The sequence below is a fragment of the Pongo abelii genome, chromosome 1 (assembly GCF_028885655.2).
Source record: "Pongo abelii isolate AG06213 chromosome 1, NHGRI_mPonAbe1-v2.0_pri, whole genome shotgun sequence".
NCBI classification, from domain to species: Eukaryota; Metazoa; Chordata; class Mammalia; order Primates; family Hominidae; genus Pongo; species Pongo abelii.
This window is the reverse complement of record NC_071985.2, coordinates 18,542,821-18,563,669: the sequence shown is the minus strand read 5'-3', so window position 1 is coordinate 18,563,669 and position 20,849 is coordinate 18,542,821. Positions and strand designations below refer to the sequence as shown.

The following is a 20,849-nucleotide window of genomic DNA, read 5'->3' as shown; positions in this document are numbered from 1 at the left end:
TCATGATCTGGGCCTTTACAGAAAAGGTTTGCTGACCCCAGCGCTGAATCACTATGGGATTGCCTGTGCAGGAGCTGTGCCAGCTGTGTTCACATCATACATCGTGTTTTCATTCACCAAGCTCCCTTCCGACTACAAAACTCTGCCATTCTCTGATGTAGGAGATGTGACTCAAGGCCACACCGTGCACTTCTCCGTAAAGCCACCTCCTGGACCAGTTGGGTTTCTTGCTCTTTTTCCTTCTGAAGCAATCCTCTCTCTCCCACTAGGCCCCCTGAGTGCACTAAGCAGAGGTGCCGCCTCTGAGTGGAAAGTGCCAGGCCCCAGAGCTGCCTCTGAGTCTGCAGGAGTGCAGAGTGGGCAGAGGGCTCTCTCTGCTGTTTTCCTTCAGGGCGTATCCCATCTCAGTCTAACAGGGAGGTGCCCAGAAAATAGGTGGAGGTGAGGGCCACTCAGCCCAGTGGCCCTCTGAGCTGTTCCTTCTTGACAGGCACACACAGCTCGCTTCTTCACTTTCTTTTCCATCCACTGCCGGGCCCAAGCCAGCCTTCCAGGAAGCAGCCATGCCTTACCTCTACCGGGCCCCAGGGCCCCAGGCACACCCGGTTCCCAAGGACGCCCGGACCACCCACTCCTCAGGCCAGAGCTTTGAGCAAATGAGGCAGGAGTGCCTGCAGAGAGGCACCCTGTTTGAGGATGCAGACTTCCCAGCCAGTAATTCCTCCCTGTTCTACAGCGAGAGGCCGCAGATTCCCTTTGTGTGGAAACGACCAGGGGTGAGTGGGGCGAGCAGGGGAAGGAGCACAGATGAGGCCAAGGCTCAGCAGCCCGTGCAGGAAGTGGAAACGGGTGCTGGGGAGGGGCCGGCTATGCTCAGTGCAACTGAGGTGCATCATCCCAGTCTACTGTGGAAAGCTTTGCAGTTTGGAGGCAGAAAATGATGTACAGGCCTGGGATGCTCTGCGGTGGGGACCCGGGGCATCTGGTTGTACCCCCTCTCCTGCCCCAAGCTCTCTGACTCCCACCAAGGCTGAGGACCTGGAGTCAGAGCGGGTCTTGTCAGCAGGTGATAGGCACGAATCAAAACCTTATACACAAGGACAGGCCCCCACCCTATGTGTGGTAACACTGAGATCACGTACGTACAGTGTTCTGTGGCTTCTGGCCCAGAGCTGAGGGTGCTCAGTGTGGATGGATGTTTGGCTCAGCAAGGTCTTAGCAACTGGGTGACAGATGGAATACAAGGGAAGCAGGAATCTTCTCCCCAGAACCATGCACCCCCCATTCCCAGAGATAAGGGTGAACAGTGCCCCACCTCTGACAGTCTGGTGGTGTCGTCCCAAGAGGCACCAGCTGGTCACTGGATCCCAAGAGGTGCTAGCTTGTGCCTGGGACGCCATGTCAATATTTGCGGTGCTGGATTAGTCAGGGCTCTACCTCTGACCCAGCGCCAGCTGGGCTGGCTTCCATTCCCTCCAGGTGGATACTGGCCTGGGAGTGGCTCTTGTGGGGTCAGGTTGCTTTTGGGCAAGGAGGGGCAGTACAAGGGATGCTGGTCCTACAAGTGAGATGCTGAGTGCCCGTCTTATCCTGACAATTTGTCTCATGCATATAGTCATATCACTTAATTTCCCTGAGCCTCAGTCTCCTCACCTGTAAAATGGGAACAATAATGACTAACACAGGCCAATGTCTAGCACACAGAAGGTTTCCAGTACATTACAGCTATTCTCCCATTATTACTATTACTGATACTATTATTATCATCATTAGGATGATTATTAGCTCTGAGTCTCATCTTACATATGAGTAGCAAAGGACTCATCATAACTACCTCCTCACTATCTTCCAACATTAAAATAATGTTGATGATTAAAACAAAATTTTTTTAATGCACATTCACAAAACCTCTGGGCTCTTCAGGGGCAGGGCCAAAGTGAACCCCAGCGGCTGTTTCCGAAGTGGTAAGGGTTTTATTGCTGTTTCCTGCGGTAGGCAGTGTGGGGTGTATGTGTGTGCATGCACTTGTGTGTTTAGGAATTTGTGTATGTGCATGTGTGTGACTGTGTGCACACGTGTGTGGATATGCATGAATGTGGGGGGTGGGTGACTGCATTCATAGGCACACAGGTGCCTTGATCTTCACCTGCCAGGTAATTGATCCCACAAGGTGCCATTTTCATGGGGAAATCACAGTGAGCATTCAGTGGCCATATCGGAGTTGGGGTGAAAGCTCCCAGGCACCTTCCTCACCACAACCTGAAGCCACGCTGTGATTGGTTTTGGTTCTCTGCATATGGCCAATTGCAGTGTGAGGTCAGGGCACTGGCAGATCACGTGGGGTTGCACTTTACAGACAGGATTAGTAGGTCATGCCCTGCTAAATAAGAAAAAGGACATTTCCAAAATAAAAAAGCAGAAGTTACAAGACATAAAAGAGTGACCCTCTGAGGGGCACCGCCCACGACCATTAGGTCTCCCTGGGCTTATTTCCGGCCTTAACGCACGAACAAACGGGCGCGTGGGCAGCTGCCCAGGCTGCAGGCTGTGGGTGCATTTTTAACTGTGGGCAGAGATTTCCCTGCAGTTGATGTCAAGAGCCCTGGGAAATAGAGTTACAGAGAAACTGATTTCCTGGGCCCCTGGTGAGCAGAGCCCCTGGCCGGAAGCAGCGGCTCTTTCTGTTTGATCCAGTGTGTTGTACAAATGCTCATGTTCTCTACAGGCACTTGATATGAAAAGGTTGGAAGCACTTTTTCTCTTCCTTAAAATGGGGACAATAACGCAACTTATGGGGTCCTCATGAGGGTCAGCTGCATTACCACAAGTAGAGCACTTAGCAAAGAGCCTGGTGTGCAAAGAAACAGTGCCCGTCCTCGTTATTTCTACTGCTGTCATTGTAACCTAACACCATCGTCTCCTGACTCTAGGCCCCCATCCTTGCAGTCTGTATTGACGTCACCTAGTTTAAAGTGTAATCTGTACTCTACAACTCACCTACTTTTTGTCAAAGTTAGAATTCTCCAAGATAAAGGCTGGACACACAAACCAGCATGGAGGGCATCTTTGTCTCCCCCTTCAGAAGTCTCCCCTCCTGGGACCAGGGCCACCAAGGCCTGCCCAGCGACTCTTGAGTCCCAGATCTCCGTTCCAAGGGGCTGTCTTCCTTAGTATTATCTCCTCTGGCATTGCCCCAAATGCTGGGTGAGGCCTTCATCTACAGGCCAGGACCTTTGATACACACAAGCCCCTGCCAAGATGCACCCCCACCTGCCACCCAGCCCATGCCCCCGTACCAGCCCTCTGTCCCTTCCTCATCCCGCTGTCTCCACCCAGGGCAGACCCTTTATTGATCTTAACCCAGGTCTACTGTGTTGCTGTCGTTCCCACGGACTCATTTTCAGAATCTGTTCTGCCTTTTCCTTTGTCTGCAACTGAGATTGTCCCTTTGGTCTGGTCCTCATTCTCGCACCCCTATCTGTTTCTTATTTAGGGGAGTTAGGAGCTTTACGTCATATCTTACAGATTTCTGTAAAATCAGGAGCAAAAGGGCTGAGGATGAGCATGGAGACTCTTTTTGCAGCATGGAGTCGCAGGGGGTCAGGGGGTAGCGGGCCATAGGGAAATCACAAGCGTTGCCAGGTTCCCTGCAGACCTCTGTGGCTTGGCCATCGTTTGCAGTGGGACTCAGCGTTACGCGGTGCACGTCTCGGCAGCCCATGGGACCGTGGGGCTGGGCGGCCCTCCTCCCCAGCATCACCTTCTTGTCAAACACAGCTGTGCTTGGGGAGGGTGGGCAGAGCACAAAGCCAAGGCGACATCGGAGGGCAGTGGACAGCCAGGCTTGCCCTCAAGGGAGCCCAGGGCAAGGAGTGCACTGAGGGTGACTCAGGGAACTGGCTGAGAGGGGCGGGGAGGCAGAGAGGGTGATAGGCTCAACCTGGAGAGAAGGTGAGATCACCCCCAGGTCTCATGCAAGGCACTGTGGACCTGAGTGGAAGTGGGTGCACAGAAAGAGGAGGAGGGAGTATCGGGTGGGGTCTTCCAGCCTGATGGGGAGCAGCCACCATGCTGTCCAGCCCTCCTTGTCTGCCTGTACCCATTTATTTTTGGCCAGGCAATTCCTCCCCCAATTCTCAGTGTAAATTCTCAGGACACCTCCCTGAAAGTGCCCACACCCCTCTAGCCCATGTGAACAACCCCTGTGGCAGACCTGTGCACAGCGTAGCATGTGACCACAGCCTCTCCTGCACGGTGAGCTTGCCATTCCCTGTGCTGCTCCCCTGACACCCAGGAGGGGTTGTCAGCTGTTCTGGGACAGCCCCAAAGGCCCCACAGCCTCCATCGTGCTGGGCACATGACAGGGATCGGCACACAGCTATGAACAGCAGCGTCTGGCATCTCCAGGCCTTGCTAGAAATGTGGCTTTTCTTCACTGGAAGCCCATGTGAAAGAAAGAATGAATGAAAAAGAAAGAGAGAAAGAAAGAGAAAAAGTGAGAAGGAGAGGAAGAGAGAGAGAGAGAGAAAGGGAAGGAAGGGAGGAGGGGAGGAAGAGAGGAAGGGAGGAAGGAAGGAAAGAAGGAAGGAAGGAAGGAAGGAGAGAAAGAGAAAGAAAGAAGAAAGAAAAAAAGAAAGGAAGAAGAGAAAGAAAGAAAGAAAGAAAAAAAGAAAGAAAGAGAGAAAGGTGGCTTTTCCCTTTGTGAATTATTCACTGTGCTTAGTAGAGGAAAGTCTTCGGCTGAGCCCCGATGATGTACAAGGTAAACAGAACAGTCCCTGAAAGCAAACATTCCAGGGTGCTTGGCCCTTAGTGCTCCAGGAAAACCACCTGGTGGTAGGGCTGTGGGGTAGGGGAAGGGAGGGGAAGAGGAAGGGGTCTGCGTGCCTCCCTCGGGGCTTCAGGCATCTCCAGGCAGCAGTCTAGGTTCACTTCAGGTTTGTCAAGACCCCTGCAATTGAGACATCTCTGATCGTCCTATCACAGGACTGTAGCTTCAGGTAACCCCTTCCTCATGGCCTCCCAAACAACATTTCACAGGAACAAATGTACATCCAGGATCGACACGCACATGCAGGACACTTGCACCTAGACAATGCTCCCAAGTGCACATGCAACCAGCATACATGTGGAGCATACACAGGCACACACGTGTACCACACCTGGACACACACAACAAGGCAAGTCACAGGCACCTTGCACATGTGGGCATGTGGGCCGTCAGCATACACGCCACTCCCAGGCATCTAACCCAGGTCCACAGCCTAGCTGCCCCTTCCACACATGCGCCCGCAGAACCCCCGTGACTGGCACGTGTGCACATCAATTCCCAGAAACACTGACCCACAGAGGAGTCGGTCACACATCCAGACACCTCCCCAGTTTGTACCCAATGGCTAATTTGTGTTTACTTGGAGAGAGTTTCTGAGTTTTCTCCTTTTGTATTTTTCTCCTCATTGGGTGCGATTTGGTTTAAAACAAAAACAAAAACAAAAACAAACCTCTCCTGAACAAAGCAACCAATTGCAAGACAGGAGCTGGGAGGCGGTGGCAGCTGCAGGCACAGTTGGTACGGTTGACGGGGCCAGGCCTGCAGAAGGCTGGGGGAGGGGAGGGGCAGGGAGGATGGGAAGGAGGCGAGCATCCGGGAACAGCCCTGCCCCAGGAGCTAGCACAGCCTGCTGGGCAGGGATCTGTGGCTTTTGGAGTCCATTTTATGTCCACTTGAGGAGTGAGTAGCATTAGCAGCGGGGGCATTGCTTGCCAGGGCTATCCCCTGGCAGGGGCTGGGCAATCAAGACAGGGAGAGCTTGGGGGACTCCTGGGGTTCCCTTTGGGCAGGCACATTCTGCAACAAGCCCAGAATGTCTAAACTGGCGACAGATAAGGATGCAGCCGTGAGAAGTTAAATGGTCCACTCTGAGCCCCACTGCTGAGTGGGGCAGGCTATTGCTGGGACTCTATCGAGGCCCACTAACATGATCCTGGTTTGCATTGTCCTTCTAGGCTCAGCTCAGAGCCACCTGCAAACTCCTGCGCTAGCGGAGGTGGTGGAGGAAGAACAGCAGTGTGCCTCCTACAGATAAGAGGGGTCTGCACAGGCAAGCCAGGACCCCAGAACTGAGCAGCTGCCCCCCACCTTCACTCCCTTTCCAACGACCATGGAGATCAGAGTCATTTAATGAAATGGCTCCAAAGCTATCTGGAGCTGGGGGTGGGAATGCAAAGACATGTGAGACCTGGCAGAGGAGAGGCCAGCATTTGGGAGGTCCTTACCTCCGCTGGGCCTGGGGTTTTGGTGCATCTAAAACACCCCGTGTTCTTCAGAAATTCTCCTGGCCAAGCTTTCTTGAATATTTTAGACACTAATGCCGCACATAGCTCTCCCTGGGCAGGCGCCGCTGGTGTCTGTCACTCCTCCAGGCTGTCACATCCTGGGGGATGCAGAGAAAGCACCAGCACTTGAAGCTTCTGCTCTTGGTCCTGATAATCCCCTTGACTTCAAAGACATCTCTGTCCTGCCTTTGATTCTTTGGGACACAAGATCAGAGGAGAAGCAGGGTCTTGAGAAGGCTGAGGAAGACAATTCAAAGCAGAGGTCTCTCGGGGAAGGTGGCGCAGCTTGAGCTCCCCACACGGCGTCCGCCTAGACACTGCTGGAACCTTCCACCTCCAGCCCAGGCCCCTTCTCAGTCCTGGTGCCTGGAAAAGTAGGAAGAGGTGGGAAAAATCCTTCACTCCTCTGCAGGCCCCGGCCCAGTTAACTCACCACCCCTGCAGGGTGAGCCAGAACGTGCCTCGCTGCCACAGGATTGGCTGTTTCCTCTCCCGGACCGGCCCTGCTTCCTCCCTCCCTCCCTTTGTTTAGGTCTCTGCTCCTCTGCTTCCCCCAGAGACGCCTCCCCTGCTGACTGCTGTAGCTAGCCTTGCCCCATCCCACCCCTTCCCTCTCCATCCTCGCTCTTTTCTCTCCTGGTTTATGGTTTGTCTCTTCCTCAAATGCAATTTGCAAAACTCTCCTGAACGAAACAACAGCTTCTGGGAGGTGGTGGCAGCTGCAGGCACAGTAGGCGCCGTGGGTGAGGCCAGGCCTGAAGCAGGCTGGGAGAGGGGCGGGGCAGGAGGATGGGAAGGGGCGGGGCTTCCGCGAGCACCGCCCTCCGCGTCCAGGGCAGCTCCACCAGGGCAGGGGCTTTCCCTCTCTCTTTGCTGTTGTCCAGTGTCAGGAATGGAGCCCAGCAACTCAAAGAATGGAAGAATATATGCATTTCATAAGATTGCTTTCTACATTTTTTTATTCATGTTTTATAAATACCCCTCCATATTGTATATGTATATATTAATATGTATTAATGATTAGATTAATACACATAGTGTATGTGCTTATGTGTAATATAGAATAATATATATATAATGCACTTCGGTGAAACCATATGAGAGATGTGTGCATATCTCTCTTTATATGGTATAGATACATGAAATTTTACCTAAGCGCATATCTATAAAAAGAAACACTGAGCAGGGTGGCATGTGTTTGTAACCTCAATACTTTGGGAATCCAAGGCGGGAGGATCACTTGAGGCCAGGAGTTTGAGACCAGCCTGGGCAACATAGCGAGACCCCCATCTCCACACACACACACAAAAAATTAAAAATTAGCTGGGCGTGGTAACTCACGTCTGTAGTCCCAGTTACTTGGGAGGCTGAGATGGGAGGATTGCTTGATCTAAACCTATATATATTTGGAATCAACTTTGAGGGGAAGGATTATATAAAGAAAGAAATGGAGAAGCTGGGTGGGTAGGGAGTACGTTTAGTCCAAGGCCCCAGCCTGTGGTACATGCATTACTCAGCTCGTTGAAGCCCACTGAGGTCACAGAGCTCACAGCTGGGGTAGCCCTGGACTCCTAGCCCAGTGCCTGAGTGAGCACAGGAATCCTCAGTGTGTGGCTGATGTCCCGCTTTGTGGCCGGATGTGGCCTGTGTCTCTTTGGCCAGAGGTTGGTGCTGAGTGCGGCTCAGGAGGCAGGACTTCTCCCCGGGGGAGGAGATTTACCAAAGTTGAGCCCAGGCTTGTCCAGAGCATAGAGAGGTGGCAGCCTTTTACATCCACGTGGCCCTCCTCAGGGAAAAGAATCAAGCACAGGGAAAGCCCTCTGCCCCAAGAAAGCAGAGAGACCCTGAGCCCACCCTTTCATGGTAGCTTGCAGCATGGCAGGCCTCAGCCTAATAACACTCTCATTCCTCCAGGAAATCGTGAAAAACCCGGAATTCATTCTTGGAGGGGCCACCAGGACTGATATCTGCCAGGGAGAGCTGGGTGAGTGTGAGTGGATGGAGCATGGCGAGAGGGAAGTTGAGTTGCTGGGACAGGCGAGCAACTGCAGCACAGGGTCCCTGAGGACCCAAGAGGCATGGAGTTGGGGGAACAACACTGCTTCGGCCTCTGCTTCCTTGTTCCCTCTGAATGGAGTCCAGGGGCCTCAAGCCCCTGCACCCCGGTTCCTCTAGAATCAGATGTGCCTGTGATGTGGGGCTCACAGCCCCAGAGTTTACAGAGGAGAGTGACACCCAGCAACATTGGTTAGGCGCTCCTACACCACCACAGTCGCTAACATCTGCACACATGAACTCAGTCACCTGCGAGGTACTCTCCCCAGCGCACATTGCCTCATTCCATCTTCACAACCCACCCTCCTGACATCACAGATGAGGAAACAGAGGCTGAGGAAGGCTAAGTAACTTGTCCAAGATCGCAAAGGTGGTAGACAGGCAATCAGGATTTGAACCCAGACACTCCAGCAGCAGAGCCCTTGCTGCTAACCATTATACACACCCTGGGGAGCCGCTCCCCAGCAATCCAGTCTCCCTCCTGCAATGAACCTGAGTGCACCTCAAGTCACTCAAATCGGGTCCTGCATTTTAGGATTTAATCCAACTGGGCTGGGTTTACCTTTATTCTATCTATGAAAGGCAGAGACAGCGAGAGAGCGAGAGACTTTCTTTTAAAAAATACCAGTGAAATCAGCCGAGAGAACAAACCACTGCAAGCTTGTCTGGACCCTGACTTATTTCTAGCTGAGGTTGTCACTGTGGTCTATTGGTTAAGAAAGGCCATGCTGGAACCTCCATGCTGAGCAACTGATCTACCCTAAACACAAGATCCAAAGTCACAAACCTAGACTGATGTTAGTTAATTAGCTAGACAGGGAGACAATTGAGAGAGAGAGAGAGAGAAGCAGATGGACAGATAGAAACATAGATAATAAGTAATAGATGATAGGTAGAAAATGGATGCATAATTAGATAGATAAATAGGTTGATAGGTTGATTGATTGACTGATAGACCATACAAAATAAATATATAATAATGATAGATGGTAGTGAATAATGATAGGAAGGTAGGTGGGTAAATACATGGATGGATGGGTATAGATAAATGGTGGATGTTAGACAGAATTACAGTTGACCCTTTAACAACATGAGTTTGAACTGTGCAGGACCACTTCTAAGTGGATTTTTTTCAACCAAACACAGACAGAAAATACCATGTTCCAGGCTGAGTGTGATAGCTCACACTTGTAATCCCAGCACTTTGGGAGGCCGAGGCAGGAGAATCGCTTGAGCCGAGGAGTTCAAGACCAGTCTGGGCAACATAGTGAGGCCTCGTCTCTACTGAAAGTTAAAATTGAAAAATTAGCCAGGCTTGGTGGTGCATGACCATAGTTCCAGCTACTTGGTAGGGTGAGATGGGAGGTTTGCTTGAGCCTGGGAAGTTGAGGCTGCAGTGAGCTGAGATCGTGCCACTGCACTCCAGCCTGGACAACAGAGTAAGTAAGACACTGTCTCAAACAAACAAAAAGGAAAAAAAGGAAGGAAAGAAGGAAGGGAGAGAGGGAGGAAGGGAGGGAGGGAGGAAGGAAGGAAGGAAGGGAAGGAAGGAAGAAAATATACTATTCCAGGATTTGAAACCAGCATATACAGAGGGCTGACTTGGTATAGGCAGATTCCACAAGGCTTACTGTGGGACTTGAGTATGCACAGATTTTGGTATACACAGGGGTCCTGGAACCAATCCCCCACGTATGCCATATTCTAGATACAATGTAGACTTTTCAAAAGGTTTACATTCAGGTGGTCCTTGTCCAGGAGATCCTCCCTGCCGCTACCCACCTCTCCCCCTCTTCCTCTGCCTCCCTTCCCCTCGACCCCGTAGTCCTCCATTGCTATCCAATAGGAAATCATTCTACTGGCTCCTTTGTTTTTCAAAGTTTTGCTTTGTCACATTGGCATAAACATATATTTGGAGTTACAACCTTATATTTTACCTTGGTGGATGGTTGATTCTAGAGATTATTTTGTAACACTTTTACTACACCAAAGTACTGTACATGGCATATATATGTTATAAAGAATAACAAGAAAATGAACAACCGTGATCTGTTGCCACCCACAATAAGAACTAGAACATCTGGTCGTGTAGAGTGCTCACACCTGTAATCCCAGCTCTTTGCGAGAGTGAGGTGGAAAGATCTCTTGAGCCCAGGAGTTTTAGACTAGCCTGGGCAACATAGCAAGACCACATCTCTATCAAAAACACACACACACACACACACACACACACACACACACACACACACAACTAGAATAGCATCAAGGCATGCTGTTATCTGCGGCGGGGGAGGGGGGGGATGGGGGCGGAGCTGGGTGAGTGTGAGGGGATGGAGCATGGCGAGAGGGAGGTTGGGTTGCTGGATCAGGAGAGCGACTGCAGTATGGGATCCCGAGAACCCAAGAGGCACAGGTTTCTCCCCTGCGGTGAGCCGAGATGGTGCCACTTCACTCCAGCCTGCTCCTCCCATAGTGCCCTCTGCTCTGCACCACCCAGATAGCCGAGCAACACGCTGACCCACAGAGGGCACTTCTCCCAGGCACAGCTGGGTGGCCAGCCCCATCCATCTGGCCAGGCCCAAGAGAGAGAAAAGCAATCTTGTTTTGGCTTCTCAATCTCCCCGTCAAAAGCTCAGGGCATTTCTTGCTGAATGTACGTGAGGTGTTGAGTTCTCAGGCCAGGAAACACTCATTTTCCTCAACTGGGCAAAGTCGAAACTTGGAGGAGAGCTGGGAAAGGTCAGCCCACAGCAGAGTTCACTCTGTTAGACTCCTGTTGGCCTGGCTGCCCTGAAGCTGAAAGCAGACACCAAGTCTCTCCTTATCTTTGCATCTTCTGCGTGGCACAAGGTCTGCTACCCTAGAGGCACTTGGTAAAGTTTGCTGAACAAATGATCCTGCAGGTTCCAGCCATGTCACTTCCTAGTGGCATCTCCCAAAGCTGACCCGAGGCTCCAAAGACCAGCAGATGCATTAGAAACCAATGCCCTTCTGCGCCCCAGCTAAGGCTGGGGGTGGCTTGTACTCTGCTGGTGACACCTCTCAGAAAGCCAGAACCAGGGCGATTCGGAAGTAGCTTTCCCGATGTTCGGCCCTGGTGAGTCTCTCTTGCCTGTGTAAAACAGCCAGAAAGGGCCATATTACAATGTCCCAAGCCCAGTGATATACGGTGCTTTCCAGAAATGTGAACTCAGAAACTGCCACGCTGAGTGTGATGGGCTCTTAGGTTCCGATGACATTGATGTTGTCTACTGAAAACAAATGAATCTGGATAAAGCTGATTCGGATAAATGGATCCTCCCAGATATCTGCTTACACAAGCGGCATCTGAGACACTGTGAGGCACACACCAGAAACAGCGCACACTCAGTGTGGGCAAAGGAATGCCTCCAGGAGTCTGGAACAGCACAGAGAGCACAGATAAAATCGTGTTTGATGTTTGACTTCACTTTTTAGTTTTCCTCCAGATGTGTTTAACATGAAGACACAGCCGGGAAGTTCAGTAGGTCAGCCAATAAATCTTGAAAATACAAGGTAATTTAAAGCAAATGGAGCCACCACGGATATATCATTATCTGTAATGAAGCTGAGTCTGGGTTGGGGCTGCAGGGCGATTTCTAACCACCCTCCCAAGTACTGCCGAACCACTTGGGCGGCAGTTATGAAATGTCTGCTCACCCAGCCCATGCTGACGCTGACGTATGCAGCCCTGGTCCTCTGGAAAGGGAGTCGCTGGAATTCACAGAGCTGATGCATCAGGCAGCCATATGTCTGAAACCCAAGTAAGCATGTCCTATAACAGTGCCAAGAAGGCAACAGCTGTTTATGATAGACAGGCAGAGAACAGCAGGCAAGGGAGGCAGAAGGGGAGGAGAGAGGTATTTGTTGGTGTCCTGTCTGTTTTTAAACAGGTAGAAAACATGTGGCCACATCTGAAACTCCCTACATCCCCTTCTGACACAGAGTTTTCCTATTTGCTGTGAAATAGCAATGAAAATTGTGATTTATGGCTTTCATTTTGCAGGAGACTGCTGGCTATTAGCCGCCATCGCCTCCCTTACGCTTAATCAGAAAGCGCTGGCCAGAGTCATCCCCCAGGACCAAAGCTTTGGCCCTGGTTATGCCGGGATATTCCATTTCCAGGTAAGAGGGAGCCCTGGGCCAGTGGGTTTACCTGTCTGGGGCCCAGCATGAGGGCAGGTGGATTTCCACACTGCCTAGTAACCCTGGAAAAAAATGTCATCAGATCTGTGTGACATATGGTCCTAAACCATGCTAAAGCCACATTTTATCATGGAATAACAGCTAAATGCCTCAGAAGAACATCAACAGCACTGCACGGTGAATCCTTATGGAACATACATGTAAAACTCTAAGTGATGTTTTGGCAGATCTGGAGGTCCATATGTTAAGGGTTTTATTATTTGGAATTTCTTGTGCTTTAAGCACAAATTGACTGAACTGATTATACCTCCAGGAAACTGGTTGATTTCTCATAAACAGAGAGGTTCTCTTTGTGGAAGAAATGTAAATTTGGAGAGCTTGAGGGATTTTAAAAAATAAAAACTGAGAAAAATGCAGACAACATCTGCTGGAGTCCCGTGTGACCCACAGACCCTCAGCTGAGGTGCACATTGGGAGAGGCTTGCCCCCAGGAGATGGTTTCCTGCTCCTTCACCTCACTTTCTATCCCTCCACTCTCTCCTCCACCCCTGTCCTTATATAGGGTTCGACCAGATACTGAAACTTGCCCCTTGTACTTATTTAGGTGGGTGACCTCAGGCAATTTTCTTAGTGACACTAAACCTTTCTACACTCATCTGAAAAAAGGAGAGACTGACAGTTCCCTGCAGGCTTCCCGTAGAGCTAAATGGCATCCCACACGGGAGCCGGCACATAGCCAGGCACCGAATAGACATTCCTTGACCTTCCACCCCAGGCAGTGTCACCTTCTCCTGACTTACAGGCCACCACTCAGGGCCAGCCCATTTCTTCCGTCCCTGAGGCCTGCAATCTGATAAGCAGAGGTACTCTCAAGCCCTGTCACCAATAGCACAGAAGTGTTTCAAAGGCAGAGAGAGCGAGCAGGTCACATGTAGCTCAGGGAGCATGCAATTCCCAGGGGTCAGGCCTCCTGCACCAGCTGGGGACAGAGCCACTTTGGGTCCCAGGGAAACTCTACCCCTGCTCTCTCACAGACCTGCCACCACCTGGCTGTCTCCCCTCCCATCCTGTGACTTCTGCTGAGACCACAGTCTTGGCTTGATGGTGCCCCCAGGAGCCGGTCTTTCCCCAGTCCTCTTGAACACACCAGGGTGGCAGTATTGGGGGTGGTTAAGCTCAGAAAATCCAGCAGAACTACTGCCTCTAAACTGGAACCACCACCATCTGATCTTGGGCTCCCCAAAGGAACAGTGTTCTTGTGCCTTGAATGTCACAGCTGGGAGGAGCCTTAGAAAATCGCCTGAGCCAGTCCTCTCATTAACTCCCGAGGATACTGAGTCCCAGGGAGTGGAAGTGGTTGATCCAGGGTCACAAAACAATAAGTAGCCAAGCCAGACCTATAACTCAGGGATTCTGGATCCAGCATCCTTGTGTGCTGCCAGGGATCAGGTGGGGGCGGGGAGTGACCCTGTTGATGCCTGTCAGTCCCACAATAACAATACTCTGCCTGATCCCCTCCTTGGCCTCCTAGGAAGCAGAGCTTTGGAAATAAATCCACCTCCTTCACACTCCTCTTCCACCCCTCAGCCACAGTACAGGTGCTAGAAGTTAGCAGAGCTCTCTGGGCTGGCAGATACATCTCTCCTGACTCACAGGCGCCCTGAGCCAGCCCCTCTGCAAGGAAAGCCAGCCCTGAGGCTTCTCCCCACCCCTCTCCTGCTCAGGAAGCCCAAGGCCCAGGCCTGGACTTTAAACACCTAACCCAACTGTGCCTCAGTCCCACCTGAAGCTGTGGATAGCCCCAAGAGCGGGAAGCCCCGGAGGGGAGGTCCAGCTGGAACAGGTGACAGGAATCTTCCTTAAAACACACACACACACACACACACACACACACACACCCTCAGCCACACCTTGGCCAACTCTTCTGATTGGGATTGAATCACTGATGCAGCAAGATGCTCAGGATGACATAGCAAAGCTGTAAATAAATGGCTCCCAAAACCACTGTGCCTACCCTCCTCTTTCAACCTCTTTCTTCTTACTCTTAGAGGTTACCTTGGGATCGCTCTCAGGCCAACTGAACCAGAAGGAACAGGGAGGTGGGTCACTGCAGGATACACAGAGAAACTACACATGATCCTTGACTTGTTCCAACCTCCCTTCTTGTTCCCAGCAGACCACACACAAGCTTATACACATGCATACATGTGCTCGAACACACGTGTGTAGAAGCACTTGCAAATACATGCGTGCCTACATACATGCACACACACAAACATACATGTGCTTGCATGCACACACTTGCACACATGTAAGCAAACACATGCTTGCACACATGCAATGTATAAATAAACCACAAACAGTGCACATACCTGTCATGCCTGCCTGCATGCACGTGTATACACATGTGTGGACACATGCATTCACACACACCCACACTCCCCTCATGCTTCCTCACCTGGCACGCAGGGAATACTGAGTCCACCTGCCTCCTGTGTAAATGGCCAAAAAATCAGTCTTAGGGGCTCCACTTATGGGTGAGGAGGGAGCAAGATTAAGGAAAATTGGAGCTAGATCCTGAAACTGGGTGGGAGAGAATAACAGAGAACTGGGCTACAAAACAGCAAACCCAAACCCCACGTTACCATTCTCCCTCCCCCACAAAAACAACTTTCTTGTGAAGAAGAAAAACTAATTCAGAGCACCGCAGAGTGTCTACTTGTGAGTCCTGTCCTGCCCTGCCCCCGTCACCTGCGGCTTTGATGGGTTGACCCTGAGTCTTTGAGCTGATGTCAATGGTTACTGCTGGGTAGAACGCTCAGCTTGTAACTTAGTGGACAAAGCCCAGGTGCCCTACCATAGAACCCATGTGTGATTTTCAAAGCTGTCTATGGGTAGCTTGGTCAGAGGGGAAAAAAGCAACAGGATAAACATTTACAAACAGGGCCTGGAGCTCCCATGTAGCTGACTCCCATCATTTCCGTCTTTTTCCTGGGCAACAGTTCTGGCAGCACAGTGAGTGGCTGGACGTGGTGATTGATGACCGCCTGCCCACCTTCAGGGACCGCTTGGTTTTCCTCCACTCTGCCGACCACAATGAGTTCTGGAGCGCCTTGCTAGAAAAAGCCTACGCCAAGTGAGTGACAGCTTCCCCAGCTCGGGCAGCCTCCCGACAGGAGTCTCTACACTGGTCTTTGTAGCGAGCATCTAAGGGCTGGGAAAAAACCAGGGCTGTGGGTTTGCAGGTGAGGCTCGGCAGGACCCAACCCTCTCAGGGCTCAAGCAGAGTTGGAGGTGGTTTTCCTTTCGTGGCCTGCATGTGCCCATCTTTGGGAACACTGGCTACGTTCATGGTCCTTTGTCTCCCTGGGTCATGAATCTGGCCTTTGGAAGAGCTGGGAAGGCAAGCAGAGGGGAATTCTGGCTGTGCCGACAGTACTTAGTGCTTCAGACTTCCCTCGGACACTGGCATGGCTCAAACATCTGGGCTATTACCCACATGGATATAGAGACATCAATTGTCCGTTCTACAGGATACTTCTTTTTTATTTTTAAAAAATCGTGATAAAATGTATATGACATAAATTTTACCATTTTTAAGTGTGCAGTTGAGTGGCATTAAATACATCCACGTTGCTGTGCAGCCATCACCACCATCTATCTCCAGAAATTTTTCATCTTGCAAAACTGAAATTCTGTCCCTATTAACAAATAACTGCCTATTCCTCCCTTCCCCCGGCCCCTGGCAACACCACTCTACTTTCTGTTTTTATGATTTGACTAGTCTCGGAAACTCATATAAGTGGAACCAAGACATTTGTTTTTAATCACCAGCCAAATGGCCTCAGTTTCCTCAGTCTCTCCATTTCCAGCCCACTAGCTTGTTAGTGAAAGGCCACAGCAGCCTGAATTTGATCCACAGATGATGGCAGAGCTCCTGAGAGCCACTTTCAGGTTCATCCTGGATCTTCAAGCTATGAGAATCCTATCCCCAGAGACAGAAGTAAGGATGGTCTTGCTTCTACCTCCAAGTGGGACATAAAAGTGGCAAAATACAGTGGAGGCGTACTGTGGTTAAATTAATCCTGAAATCAGCAGGACAGAATTAAAGCCATCAAAGAAGAACCAAAGATGCCCACGCTTGCCCTCTGTCCCACCCAGGTCTGTGCAAATGCCATCAGTGCCACCAGACAGGCTTAAGGGGACAAAGGGCACTGTTTCCGAGTCCAGTGGGTGGAACCCAAGCCCAGCTCTGCCCCTTGGTGAGTGCCCCACACATCAGGATGCAAGCAAGGCAACAGAAACTGTGTGCCATCTAGTTTCTAAACATAAAAAAGATTTATTGGAGTCATTTAAAAAGGCCAAAAATGGTTGGCAGAACAGCTCACCAAAAAAAAAAAATGTATAGATGGTGTTATGGTTAGTTTTATGTGTCAACTTGATTGGGCTAAGGGATGCCCAGATAGCTGGTGAAGCATTATTTCTGGGTGTGTCTGTGAGGGTGTTTCTGGAGAAAATAGCTTTTGAATCAGTAGACTGAGTAAAGAAGATTGCTGCCACCAATGTGGACAAGCATTATTCAATTTGTTAAAGATCCAAATAAAAGAAAAAGACAAAGGAAGGGTGAATTCCCTCTCCCTACTTGAGCTGGGACATCCATATTCCCCTGCCCTTGGACATTGGAGCTCCTGGTTCTCAAACCTTTGGACTCAACTTGGACTTACATCATCAGTCCCCCAATTCTCAGGCCTTTGGACTCAAACTGAATGATACCACCAGCTTTCCTGGTTCTCCAGTTTGCAAATGGCAGATTGTGAGATTTCTTAGCCTCCCTAACTATGAGAGCCAATTTCAAACGTATGAAATAACCTCATTGAAGGGGTTGGAGAGAAAGGTGCTGACCTAAGTTACTCTGGAAATCAGTGGAGTCTGTAAGATTAAAGGCAAAAGAAATTGTACGAGAGTGCTGTGCTCTCGTTGCTAAAATTGTTTCTTGAAGGAGTACAAATGAAAAATTGATCTAATTATGCATGCATACTGAGTTGAACAATCAGGTGAATGGATGGTGGATGGCAGGAGCTGAGTTTCTCACTGTTGGATTGAGAGGTTACAGACAGGCAATGGGAGGAGGCCAGAATGATCCATGCAGATAGAGTTGGAGATTCCAGAATGAACTCAGATTTAGCTTAACAGAGATGGTTACGTAGAGATACATGGATCTATACATGAGTTATCATACACATATATATTGATCTATACTTGGGTTATCATACACATATGTATTTCCTTGCTTTGTCAGTGAGAGGAGCTAGAAGCAATGACAATCCTGTAGCAACAAGCACACCTATGTCTCAAGTCTTGGTTTCTAAGATCATTCTTCAATCAAAGGAACTAGGGCTTCTTGGAGTTAAGGCTGATTCTAGGACTGGGGCATACACACATACATACATATATATATATACACACATACATACATACATAAAATGAGCCTAGGTCATCTTATAGTGCCAGAAAGTGAGAATACATGCAAGACACAGACACACACACACACACACACACACACACACACACACATCCACACACAAATGAGGTTATGCCGAAAGGACACAAGAGCATACTGAAGGAGCTCCAAACAGCCAAAGCTAGAAGAATTCGACCAACAAAATAGACAAAGCAGTACTGGATTATGAACCCAAGTAGAGGCTGGGTGTGGTAGCTCACACCTGTAATCTCAGCACTTTGGGAGGCTGAGGTAGGTGGATCACCTGAGGTCAAGAGTTCAAGACCAGCCTGGCCAACATGATGAAACTCAGTCTCTACTAAAAATACACAAATTAGCCAGGCATGGTGGTGCATGCTTGTAATCCCAGCTACTCGGGAGGCTAAGGCAGCAGAACCACTTGAACCCAGAAGGTGGAGATTGCAGTGAGCAGAGATCATGCCACTGCACTCCAGCCTGGGCAACAGAGCAAGACTCCATCTCAAAAACAAAAACAAAACAAAAAAACACAAAATAAACCCAAGTAGAAAATAAATATCAATGGGTTCATACTAATTTGAATAAATGATTGTATAAATAAATGTGGAAGAAGGAACAAATATCCTGTGTAGAATAATTCCAAATAAATTATGTTTATATTCCATCCTTGAGGAGGTGGAGCGTAACTCCCTGATTTTTTCATGCGGCCTTCACATAATGATTCCTTCCAAAGAATTCAGCATGGAAAGGGAAGAGAAGGAGCAACTTTCCAGTGGAGATACCTGACTAACACTACCTTAGCCAGGTGATCAAGGCCAGCATCAGCCATGGTAAGGCATGTGGACGGCAGGTACCCTTGATATGATGAGATGAGAGGGGAGCTTTACCTCTCTGGTCTTCCTTCCACTAACCAATAGCCCTACTCTTTTTTTTTATTATTATTTACTTTTTTTTAGAGACAGGGTCTTGCTCTCTCACCCAGACTAGAGTGCAGTGGCACCGTAATAGCTCACTGCAGCCTGGAACTCCTGGGCTCAAGTGATTCTCCTGCCTCAGCCTCCCAAAATGCTGGGATTACAGGCACCAACCACCACACCCAGCTATTTTTTTTTAATTTTTAAAAAATGTTTCATTTTTTATTTTTATGGATGCATAATAGTGTACATATTGATGGGGCACATTTGATATTCTGATTACAAGCGCACAATGTGCGATGATCAAATCAGGGTAATTGAGATACTTATCACCTCAAGCATTTATCATTTCTTTAATAGCCCTAGTCTTACCAGGAGAAAAAACATTAGACAAATTCTAATCCTGCAGTATGCCTGCCCAGGACTCCTCAAAACCATCAAAGTCATCAAAAACAAGGACAGTCTTATAAACTGTCACAGCCACAGAAAGCCTGAGGATATGTGAGGACTCACTGCAGAGTGGGGTCCTGGGTGGGATTCTGGAACAGAAAAAGGACATTAGGTAAAAACTAAGGAAGCCCAAATAAGCTATTGTATTAAGTCTGTTTTCATGCTGCTGATAAAAAGATACCCGAGACTGGGCAATTTACAAAAGAAAGACATTCAATTGGACTCACAGTTCCACGTAGCTGGGAAGGATTCACAATCACATGGCAGAAGACAAGGAGGAGCAAGTCACATCTTACGTGGATGTGGCAGGCAAAGAGGGCTTGGGCAGGGAAATTCCAGTTTTTAAAACCATCAGATCTGATGAGACTCATTCACTGTCACAAGAACAGTGCAGGAAAGACCCGCCTCCATAATTCAGTCACCTCCCACCGGATTCTAAAATTCTAAATTGAAAAGCTTATTTAAAAATCAAGCAGAGCACATGTATGTAAAATGCATATGAACAAAAAAGATGACTATGAAAAAAATGGTTAGGAGTATGTGAGACCACAGAAGAAGAGAAAGGGCCTCTCTCTATCCACATAGTCAGGCCCCGTTCCATGGGAGATTAGAGAGTGAGGCACATGCATTTGAACCTCACAGCAGTCCTAGAAGGGAGAGCACAACTCTCTCCCCCATTTTGCTTATAAGAAAGCTAAGGCACTGAGTGATTTGGTCATTCAGATGGTAAGTGGTAGAACCAGGATTTGAACCTGCGGCCACTCAGGCACCAGGGCTGCTGCTCTATACCACCACACCACACTGCCTCCCTTGCAGGAAGCTCAGGATCTTTGGCTTCCTCAAAGCTCTAAACAAATCCTGATGCTTGCTTCCCATCTTCCTTCCATACTACCCAGCCAGGGCAAGCCCTGGGAGATGCTTCTGGCTTAGTTAGAAAAGCTCTGAATGCAGGGTACCCCGGGTGGCCTCCCTAGGTCCCTGACTGTCTCCTCTCTCTCCCGCCACCCTTGCAGGCTAAATGGGAGCTATGAAGCTCTGAAGGGAGGCAGCGCCATCGAGGCCATGGAAGACTTCACCGGGGGTGTGGCAGAGACCTTCCAAACTAAAGAGGCCCCCGAGAACTTCTATGAGATTCTAGAGAAGGCTTTGAAGAGAGGCTCCCTGCTGGGCTGCTTCATTGATGTAAGTTGCTCATGGGCTCCCATTCCAGGCACCATGCTGGGGCTGCAGTCTGCACCAGATACCCCAGCTACAGCCAAGGAGGGGCGTAACTATTGGGGGGCAGTGTTTATTCCTGCTAATTAAAACACAAGTTTTGGGGGGAGGGGGGAAGGATAGCATTAGGAGATATACTATCTCCTATAGTATAATGGGTGCAGCACACCAACATGGCACATATATACATACGTAACAAACCTGCACGTTGTGCACACGTGCCCTAAAACTTAAAG

General features: G+C 49.6%; 1 protein-coding gene across 1 annotated transcript in view; it reads left to right on the top strand.

The window, feature by feature from the left end:
• Positions 1–563: 563 nt before the first annotated feature.
• The window catches only part of CAPN9 (calpain 9), a 53,866-nt gene continuing 33,580 nt past the window's right edge, over positions 564–20,849 (top strand). Inside the window, exons 1-5 of the mRNA XM_054548139.1 lie at positions 564–887; positions 8,251–8,320; positions 12,416–12,534; positions 15,558–15,691; positions 20,412–20,580. Coding sequence (XP_054404114.1) covers positions 564–887; positions 8,251–8,320; positions 12,416–12,534; positions 15,558–15,691; positions 20,412–20,580 — 816 coding nt within the window. The remainder of the gene's footprint in view (positions 888–8,250; positions 8,321–12,415; positions 12,535–15,557; positions 15,692–20,411; positions 20,581–20,849) is intronic.